Below are 10,842 nucleotides of genomic sequence, written 5' to 3'. Positions count from 1 at the left end.
AGACATCTTAGGGGGCTGCTTTCGCATGCCACTCTGGGCCTTCCCTGGTACTCCATCAGGGGCACTGCTGTCGCTACACGGTTACGCTCGTATCGTCCCACAAGAACTGGGTGGCTGCCGCCGCCCAGACATCTTAGGGGTCTGCTTTCGCATGCCACTCTGGGCATTCCCCGGTACTCCATCAGGGGCACTGCTGTAGCTACACGGTTACGCTCGTATCGTCCCTCAAGAACTGGGAGGCTGCCGCCGCCCAGACATCTTAGGGGGCTGCTTTCGCATGCCACTCTGGGCCTCGGGCAGCTTTCGCTTACCGTCATGGACCGCTGACCACACGTCAGCACCTTCACCCCGCCTGCCAGGGCTGGGGGTGCGTATTCTATCCACAGTACCATCTTGTTCCTGCTGCGGTTCGCCGTCTTCACCAAACCCTTTCGGGCTTTAAGACCTCAAATTGACGTCATTGTGGCTGTCAGATAACTCTGCATTCGACTCACCACTAGACGGCTCTTCAGCCTCACCCACAGCACCTTCCTGCCACGCAAGCTTTTCAACCAACTGGCGCATAGCAACAGCCGCCCTCGCTGACGGTGACCCATTCCGTCCTATACCCAAAATAGCCTTCACCCCAGGGGGAACAGGCACATTCGTATCATTCAGTCACTGTCACCGGATCAGCGACTGCGGTACAACAATCATCGTAGCGCCAGCCCACATTAACGCCCACTCGGACGCCCTCAGTTGGTCGAAGCCGACCGACACATCACACCCCATTGGGATCTGGGTCACCACATAAAATGGCTGCCCTTCCACCAACGCGAAGCTATCCTGATCCACCAGCAGGTAATATTCTAACTGCTGCCAAGAAACCACATGAGAGGTATTCAACTCCCCCATATTATCTAGTCCACTCAACGGCGGTCCATCATACGGCCCGTCAGGTACGACTCCTATGCGCTGCAACGCGTCCCTCGTTGATTTTTGTAAAATTTATGAAAAAGGTTTGAAAAGACTTCACAGCCACCACACCGGTTCGATTGGAACAGGGGCTTTCGACCCAAGATATGACGAATAGACAACCATGGTGGATGAATTTTAGGAGGAAAAAGGTTTAGTAGGTACCATCAGCTACGCCTTCAGTGAAGAAATACCAATATTTTGTTGTTTTACCATTATTTCATTTTCTACTGACGATGTGCGAAATTCAACAGACGTGTGAAATTTAACAGTAGAGGCAATGATCATGTTGGGTAGTAGAATTATAATTTTGAAATTTTAAACTGAAACACTCTATGTTTCATATATTTGTAGATTCCAATGACTGTACAATGTGCGACAATGATAGACAGTTTCTAGGACAGGAAGGAACTAACTAGACGGTGTATATTTAACTATAAACAACTGCTCTTGACTACGCACGAATGATAAAAAGCTACTCTTTAAGAACCACTTTATGCTGGAAGGTGATAGAATTTGTATTGTGAGGCTCGTGCTTGTAGGCTTGCGCTTGAAAAGTACCGGAATACCACATGGGTGACGAATCGATATGTCCCAATCTTTTAATTGCTTCAACCACTCAGGAGCAGCTGAGAAGATTGCTTTTGGCTTTGCGTGAACCTAAATCTATCATAATTTTGTACTGACCTTTATTATTTGATTGAAAATTTCTATATTTGCCACATCTATGATAAACCGTAAACGACATAAGTTAATACTGTACACGATCCGATGGAAGAGTTGTACACCTTCCAATACCTCCTCAAACGTAACGAGTAAATCCGTGGCTCCTCCAAGTTAGACAAATATTCGCAAGGAAGAGAATTCAGGGGTGTACGAAGAACATATACCATGATATGTGTAGCATCTAGGGACCAGATTATCAAAAAGCCAATACAAATCCCAAAGCCTCAGAATCATCAAATATTGAGTTTTGGATTAGGATTCAATTATTCCTGATATTGTATTCATCAGAAATATTAGCGGTAGAACCGGCAAGCTATACCGGGACTCCGCGTGTGAGAGAAACACTCAAGTAGAAACCCGAGTCTAGTGGATTAAAAAACTCAAATAAAGACTCAGTTCGGTTCCTCAGACAATGGACTTTTCCTAGATGAGATAACCGTACTTGAGAAGAGGTCTATTGTATCCTTTGGTTCGTACCTTTCAGCTACTCTCCATTCTCTACATATGTGATACTGCCCGCGAAACGTCTCATAACGATTTTTGATTGAATCACTTGGGTATAAATTACGAGTTATGTAATACGCCGCCACTTGCAAAATACACGTATGCGCAATGCTCTCTATCAAGATACGCGATATTTCGGCACTCTACTAATCTCATACATCGGAATCCGACCCATGTTTTTATCAGATTAAATCACACGTTCAGCAAAAAAAACTTTATAGACAGCAATATGCTGTATTCGGCAGTCTATACAGAGTAAACGTTTCGCCAATTCAAAACGATTTTCCCCATTTGCCTATTGTACTGCAAAATGCCCATTTGAATACCAGTTGAAATCTGCTTTCGGTATGTTTTAGAATTATCGGACATATATTATTCGTTCACGATCAGTTAATTTGCTGGACTTGGAGTTGATACTCAACCTCGAGCCAAATGTAACACCTACCATTTGAAATCACATCGCCAGTAATGTTTGACGGAAGTCTCAATATGCGTATTACGGTCATGCTCAGATACCCAGATAGTCTCACGTACGGAAATATTTAATATAATATATCCATACAACAGTGTGCGCCATCTCACGGATACTGAGCAATGGTGGAAATAATAAATTTCCTTTTACAATTGTGCAACCCAATAAATAGGCTTAACGGGGCCCACCCTTTCTATGTGTTCTATCAACTTGTCGCAGTATGTACATCAAAACTCTATTTGGAACTTATGTGATTCTAATATATAAAGATGGTAGAATTAAAAATTATACGTCTAAACAAAACACGACCATAAACGAACAGTGATTCTTAAAATCTGACGAGCACCGCATTTGTCAATATAAAATCACTCAGAGGAAGAACAGGAAAATAAAGATTCTAAATTTGTATAGAAATGAATATAGAAGTCCAACTGGTGTAGTGGTAACATAGATGATTTCCATTCATCTGCCATGGGTTCGATTCCCGTGTTGGAGAGTTTTAGGGTTTTTAGGCAGAATCCTGGCAAAAGAGAAAATAATTTTGTATCAGAGAGCAAAATAATTTTGATTCAGTTGAATGCCTCCAGCTGACCATTCTACATACTGGCGCAATAAGTGTTTAAGGAACTGTTATTTTCTTTCCAGGTCTGCGATATTTGAGCATACCTTTGAAGTAACTAAACTCCAAATTACTGTAGTAAATAGTCAGTATATATCAAGTGAATACAAAGCAAACCAAGATGCGCATATTGGAGATGCCATCGTTGTGAAAGTGATTACACTTGCACTGTGGAAATTAACTGCAACGCTTTTTCAATATTTTCGGGTTACATCATACCATTTCTGTTACTTTATACTATAGAGCGAGGCGTCGACTATTCATAAATGTATCAATTTGGCGTTCTTGAGCCCAATTAGAAACACGAGTGTCTTATTAACAGATATAGTATATCGGAAACACAGCGATGACGGTCTTCGACGATAAACATCTACTGGTTTAATTGTCTTCTCAGTTAATGAGTACGCCGTATAGTAAAAGGAGAGCGGAATCCAATGCTGTATTCTGTTGTAGAGATATGAGTAATTTACTCGACTGTCCCAAATGAAACGGCGAGAACTGAATACAAGGTGAAATTGTATGCGATATGTGCATTGAGCAGAAAGCTCGCGTCGAAAAAAAAATATCTCAGCGGAATTGATACCACTCAACATGAGAGTTTTCTCGGCCAGAATCGAACTGACGACCCTCACGGTGTAAACATGATGTGATAACCCCTACACCACGAGAAGATATGCCATAGATTTTAATAAAGCTATTTATACTCAAATTTTAAATCGTTTGAGCTACCCAAGATTTTTCTTCTTCTTCTAGAATTCAATATGTAAATTTAAAATAAACAGGTCTGTACCGAATTGCACAGATCCACTCTTGTTGCAAGTTTAGTTTTCCCGTCACAGCACATATTCACATTAGAAAACCAAATATGTTGCTGGCTTCAGAACCAAATACGTTACCGTCATCAAAGTTAGAAGCCATAACTGATATATATAGTGCTAGCGTTAAAATCAGGATATTTGGATAAAAAAGTGAACGCGATTGTGTAAAGCTTACAAACACCCAGAGCCGTATGACCAACCGCATTTATAGTTCTCAATCAATTTTATTATGTTCAACGTATCAGCAGATAAAAGTGAGCAGTATATCTGGTGTACACTACTCTTGGATGACTACTAGATAACTATTTATAAGGCTCCGAGAGTCTGCTTCTCTTTGAGCATATCAGTATATTCTCCAATGTCAATGTGCATTCGAGCGACACCAGAATTGATCGCAGCTTCAGCGACGGCAGGTGAGATATGGTACAGCAGGCGTGGGTCTGCAAAATGTGAATGATTCAGAGAGAAAGAGATGATTCATACTGAGAGCAAGTTACAGACCAGAACAATGATATACAAACACAAAATCAAGCGCGAATCCTTGGAAAGACAAACAGAATATGACTTAACATATAGCGTCTGACCAAACGAAATAGACAAATAGAACACAAGAGAGCATAGCCAAGCACCTACCAAGAGCATCTGGAATAATATGCTTAGGGCCGAATGTGTCATCCGATCGCGCCAAATTGGCGATGGCTTGCGTAGCGGCCATCTTCATATCCTCGTTGATTTTGCTCGCGCGCACATCCAAGGCACCACGGAAGATGTATGGGAAGGCACACACGTTGTTGATCTGGTTGGGTAGATCCGACCTAGCAGGGGAGATACGATAGAACATATTAGCATGCTCTCTAGCAAAGCTAAGCACAAATGTACGGTGCAACAATTCCGCGAGAGATGTGAGCATTCGCACCGAGAAATTTAAAAGGTCATGCAAATTGTAATACGTATCCGTACAGAATCACAACGTCTATAACCACTAAACTTGCTTTGTGTATTAGAAACATATTCTAATGCAACCACTAAAAAGCAGCTTCAAAACTCGTCAACCCAAATAATTATACTGCCAACAAATAATTCAGATCGACGAGACCAGTACGCATACCTGCCGGTACCCATTATACAATCGTCTCTAGTGCGCATTGCCAAGTTATAGTCAATCTCCGGTGTGGGGTTGGCCAGCGCAAAGACGAGAGGAGAGTTATTCATCTTCAACAGCATCTCGGGAGTGAGGCAATTGGGAGCGGAAAGCCCACAGAAAGCATCGGCACCTTCTATAGCTTCAGACAACGTTCTGCAGGAAGGATCGGGCATCATTGTGAGAGTGAGAGGTAGAAGTATCGATTCAGGATGCGTGACGTAAGAAAGACAACGCGATCAGACACCATATTCGCACGAACAGCCAGTACTCAGATAAAAGGTAGCTGAGATGTGGGCATCACAAAACTTTCCACAGCTAATAACAAAGCCGAAGGCGACTATTGTAGTAGTCAAATATTTTAGCTATTGTAGTAGTTAATTACTATAGCTATAATAGCGGTAGTGGAAGGACTGAAAACCGCGGAAACGGACAGTCGAAAACTTGAATAACAAAGCCGAATACGCGAGAGAATAGCCGAAACACAGAGGGCGCGACTGACTACAGACTACTTCAGCGCCCCTTTAGATGGGCATTGGAAAGACAATGCACAACACGCATATCAACCTGAGACCAATGGCATCTTGTGATATTTTAGAACGAGTATTTCTTGTGGTACATTCATAGTTAAACACGGGAGGGGCATGTGATGCGACGGGAGTAAGACACAACTTTCACACATCCTCCGAACAATGTAGCTACAACACCGTTAACACGGTAAACCTACTCAGAGAGAGATAAGGTTCTTTTAAGTCGTAAATGAATATCACAACCGCATAAAACAAGAACACAGCCCTACATCCCACATCGGCAGTGTGGGAGTGGAGTCGTCTGATGCACAAACCTGAATGGAGACTCCGTAGCAACCTCGTGTAAGTAGAGCTTAGGATCGGCTACCAGGTCTCCGCGGCCCTTGTAGACAACACCATCCTTATCGCAGCAGATGACATTCTCCTTCTTGACACCTAACCGCACAAAGTGCTTAGCACACGTGAAACCGGCAGCACCACATCCATTGACCACAACCTGTTAACACACACGGGTGATTTTAATATGAGTAGCCATTTGAATGCATAATAGTGTGATCACCTACACACACATGTACTTTTATTTATAAATATATAAACACGTACATATATATACATACATACATGCGTATATAAACTCTTCTCGACACCTAACCACACACAGTGCTTCACGCGGGCTAAACCCGACAGCACCACATCTGTGCACCACCACCCAATCCGCATTCAAGTAAATTGTGGCGTGAGTGGCAGAAAGTGCCCTAAGTAGTGCTAAGCTTTAGTTGGAGTCCACTGGTGTGGTGTATCCATGCAGGTCCTTTGTAGCATGTGTGGACGGTTTCAGTCTTTACAGGCGCCGCGAAGCGATTCGATCCGTCAACAAAAACAGAGACTAATTACGCTAGACACGCAGATGATACCACAAACAAGAGCAGGCTGAGTGAGCAAACCTAGACACAGTGCACTCTATACAGCACACGTGTAAAGCCTGATAGCGATCCACTAGCAATACTATAGTAGCCTAAACTACCTAATCCTGCGTATGCACGTATACAGCATACATGTAAAGCCTGTTAGTGATCCATTAGCAATACTATAGTGGCCTAAACTAACTAATCCTGCGTATGCACGCATACAGTACACGTGTAAAGCCTGTTAGCAATTCATTAGCAATACTATGGTGGCCTAAACTACCTAATCCTGTGTATGCACGCATACAGTACACGTGTAAAGCCTATTAGCAATCCATTAGCAATACTATAGTGGCCTAAACTACTTAATTCTGCGTACTCACTCAGAGTCTGCATACCTTAACATCAGCTATGTTCTTTCCCGCTATTCTCACGGCGTTTACTAGACCGGCTCCCGCAATAATAGCGGTACCATGCTGGTCATCGTGCATCACGGGGATGTTCATGCGTCTCTGGCATTCTGGTTCAATATAGAAGCACTCGGGCGCCTTTATGTCCTCGAGATTGATGCCTCCGAAAGTGGGTTCCAGACTGACAATGGTGTCGATAAGCTGTGCGGGTCGAATAGTCGTAGTGCGTTTGATTAGTTAATTGTCTACATAGGGAATATCTGGCGAGCGTATGCTGCTAGATTCTGCTAGCGTCGGAACAGATAAGAAGTAAAGAAACGGTTTTGAGGTTTTTGCGCGAATGTTCCCACCAGCTCAATGGACTAGGTTAATGGGGGCCCTGAGCCAATGATGACTATAACAAAGTCCGAGGTATAACTTTATTCATTCTACATTGACATACACCGACGTACTTATCAGTAAACCATCAGGCAGAGTGCAAACACCGCCCGATAACACGCACACACTCATGGTTCTCGAATCAACTACAAACAGCACAACGAAATGTTTATTCATCAATACCTGCCTATACGGACCATAAGATGGTAAAGAAGCTGTGAACTACAAATCACACACACCCAGCCACCCACCCATATATACATATACATACATACATATATATACATTTACATATGTATATTACATATACCTACCTTATCAGGATCTTGCTGATCAATCTCAACATCAAACGAGTCCACACCTCCAAACTGCTTAAACAGAACGGCCTTGCCCTCCATCACAGGCTTGGAGGCTAGAGCACCAATGTTGCCCAGTCCCAGCACAGCCGTTCCGTTAGACACTACACCTACCAAGTGACCTCTGAGAGCATAGTACAACGAGGCGCAGTGGGAGATCAGTATTGCGCCAGTACTTACGAGAGCGATGATACCCCATACAAGCAAGCACTGCCAGTGCACATGGTATTACAACAAGGCATTCTCACAAGTAGTGTGTATTGAGACTCTACAACGCACGCAACGAGTGCCACGATGTCAGATCCCAAGTACAGCAGGTGGCATATAGCTGGCATGTATCTAAGTTCTAGGTCTCAAGTACAGCAGGTGGCATATAGCTGGCATGTATCTTAGCTCTAGGTCTCAAGTAGAGCAGGTGGTATATAGCTGGCTTATAGCTGGCATGTATCTAAACTCTAGGTCTCAAGTACAGCAGGTGTCATATATCTGGCATGTATCTAAGCTCAGGTCTCAAGTACAGCAGGTGACATATAGCTGGCATGTATCTACGCTCTATCCTGATACGAGATGGCTCACCTGGTGGTGTATTCGTATGATAGATCGGGATTGTCCTTGATAGCCAGGCAGGGTTCCGCAACTCCGGGCGAGTAAGCAATGGACAGAGCAGACGCAGACCCGAGGTTCTTTGTGGGCATAATTTCTAGCTTACCCTAAATGGTAGCAACGAGAACGTTTCCAGCGGTTAGCCACATAATAAGATCTGATTATGACAAACCTGCTTCTCGAGATACGCAATACCATAGTCTTTACACATGCACGGGCTTCGGTGTAGTATCGAGTTGATGTTCGTTTATACTGTGTTGCGCCAAGGCGTGTGCTTGTGCGAGTGCTATTCTTTTAACCACGAGCATACTGTACTTACACACACGCATTGTATGGGAACACAAAAGATTGTCAGGGATACATATACAGACAAACGTACACATACACATACACGTCTTCGCTGCATCGGACTATGTATATTATAATGTGTATTCGCGTGATCGCATGACCTAGTTGTATGTTCCTTCGTGTTTCTATTTTGGCACCGGTTCAACCAAGAATGTTGTTCTATATACTCATCCCCTCCTGGAAATCAGACCCACATAGTCTATGCGGACATGACACACCAGAACGGTCTTATATATATATATATATATATACAGTATACTATTCAAGTTCCAGTATAAGTTTCCCAACCCATCTTCATATTTACGAATGACCTTAAGATAACTTGGAATGGAAACACCTATTCTCACATCACTGAAGAGGATCATCGACCACTACCTAAGAATCCAAACGTAAGCCTGTAATTGTTAGTCGGAGAGCCAAGTAAAACTATATAATAAATACTATTCCAGAAGGATTCTCCTTCCAATAGTATTATGGAACTGTGAGTAGATAGATCTGCAGCTTAAATTACTCGTGCTGTTTCGGCATAACTCTTCCGTCATGACGTAACAGCACAAAATACTATAAGCTGTAGAGCTATCCTACTCCAGTTCCATAATACTATTGAAAGGAGAACCCTTCTAGCATAGTATTTGCTTTATCGAGCTCTCCCCACTAACAATTACAAGTACAACGGCTAATACCACACCACAACTCCATATATCACAAAACACTATACATTCAATAGAGACATCCAACACATAAAGACAAACCTTCTTGCCGAGTGAGTGGTACTTGAGTGCATATCCGAGTAGCAAGGCCTTGTGCTCTGTGATGAACTTGCTCTCGCTAGCCGTGATCGGCCCGTTCTTCTGCTTGGCCTCTATCTGATCCTTACTGTGCATTGTCCGTTCGTACATGATGGTACCCATGCGCTCAATCAGTTTGGTGGCGCCCTGCATTCAGAACAAGCAGACGTTTCCATGCACCGAGTTTATATATTCGTACATATTCGCCCATACATTGAGGTATATATCCGTACATATTCGTAAGACTCGGCACTCCTCATCAAATTCTGATTTACAAACCAGGTTAAAATAAGCCAGACACCTTTCCCAAAATATAAAAATCAGAATAAAGATCACGGCGCGGATACGTCCGTAGATTTGAGGACATGCATAATGCAACTGAACACATCAGCAAGGAGTGGTGAGGCACAATATGGCCTAAGAGTTGGGGAAGCATACCACGGACCTATACAACAAGGTGAGAGTAGTTGAACAGGCGCGTGGTAACTCATCCTCGAGCATACCCTTGTACAGTGTGGGTGTAGAGTGTTCATTGGTTCTTTGTGGTTGTATAGCGAATAAGTACTTTATAGTTGATTAGTGTAAATTAGTTATCCGTGCGTAATCAATGCGAATTGACTCGGTTTGCTTGTTTGCGAATCCGTACTTTGCGCTCATTGGTACCTTTGTGGTTGTATAGTGCGAATTCATTCATTGTAGTTGTTTAGTATAAACTAGTTCTATGTAGTCGTGACTAGTGCGCATTGATACCCCCTCCTTGTGATTGGACAGCGCAAACTAATTAATCAGTGCGAATTAGTTCTACGTAGTTGATCAGTGCGAACTAGAAGCCCATAGTAATTTAGTACAAATCCATACCTTGTGGTTGTTCAAGGCCAGAGCCGAGACATCATCCCTGGGAATCTTGATCACGTCACAGGCAGTAAGCGCCTTAAACTTCAGAATAGCCTTCTGGTCAACAAACAGCTCACGCATAGAGAAGAAGGCTTGTTCCGGGTGAGCACTGTGTGGTTGGGGATGGGTGAGGTGAGAACGGCGCATACATTACATGCATTCACCAGCACACACCACTGCTTTACCTAGTTAATGGCACACACACAACACACCACTACGCACACAAAATATATGCACTGATCAGTACACATCACTGCTTTACATTGATAATGGTATACACACAACACACACCACTACGCACACACATTACATGCACTGATCAGCACACACCACGGCTTTACCTAGTTAATAGTACACACACAACACACACCACTACGCACACACATTACATGCACT

The 10,842-nt window shown here is 43.2% G+C and overlaps 2 protein-coding genes and 2 non-coding genes across 4 annotated transcripts in view; 1 reads left to right on the top strand and 3 right to left on the bottom strand.

The window, feature by feature from the left end:
* Positions 1 to 225: 225 nt before the first annotated feature.
* On the bottom strand, positions 226 to 564 carry SARC_04649 (hypothetical protein; the record flags this gene model as incomplete). The annotated part of the gene is made up of 2 exons (XM_014301518.1): positions 226 to 428; positions 495 to 564. 2 exons carry the CDS (start codon positions 562 to 564, stop codon positions 226 to 228), a joined length of 273 nt encoding a protein of 90 aa, XP_014156993.1.
* A 2,517-nt stretch (positions 565 to 3,081) lies between these two features.
* On the top strand, positions 3,082 to 3,152 carry SARC_30091. The gene has a single exon. It is a non-coding gene; the product is annotated as a tRNA-Gly (tRNA).
* A 721-nt stretch (positions 3,153 to 3,873) lies between these two features.
* Positions 3,874 to 3,946, bottom strand: SARC_30090. The gene has a single exon. It is a non-coding gene; the product is annotated as a tRNA-Val (tRNA).
* Positions 3,947 to 4,301: 355 nt separating this feature from the next.
* The window catches only part of SARC_04648 (hypothetical protein), an 8,309-nt gene continuing 1,768 nt past the window's right edge, over positions 4,302 to 10,842 (bottom strand). The window contains exons 4-12 of the mRNA XM_014301517.1: positions 10,411 to 10,555; positions 9,517 to 9,699; positions 8,390 to 8,523; positions 7,772 to 7,937; positions 7,068 to 7,280; positions 6,079 to 6,260; positions 5,202 to 5,390; positions 4,727 to 4,908; positions 4,302 to 4,533 (exon numbers count right to left, since the gene is read on the bottom strand). Coding sequence (XP_014156992.1) covers positions 4,400 to 4,533; positions 4,727 to 4,908; positions 5,202 to 5,390; positions 6,079 to 6,260; positions 7,068 to 7,280; positions 7,772 to 7,937; positions 8,390 to 8,523; positions 9,517 to 9,699; positions 10,411 to 10,555 — 1,528 coding nt within the window. The 3' untranslated portion in view covers positions 4,302 to 4,399. The remainder of the gene's footprint in view (positions 4,534 to 4,726; positions 4,909 to 5,201; positions 5,391 to 6,078; positions 6,261 to 7,067; positions 7,281 to 7,771; positions 7,938 to 8,389; positions 8,524 to 9,516; positions 9,700 to 10,410; positions 10,556 to 10,842) is intronic.

The sequence above is a fragment of the Sphaeroforma arctica genome, assembly GCF_001186125.1.
Source record: "Sphaeroforma arctica JP610 unplaced genomic scaffold supercont1.269, whole genome shotgun sequence".
In the NCBI taxonomy this organism is placed as follows: Eukaryota; class Ichthyosporea; order Ichthyophonida; genus Sphaeroforma; species Sphaeroforma arctica.
The sequence above is the reverse complement of the archived record's forward strand: the minus strand, read 5'-3'. Positions and strand labels throughout refer to the sequence as shown.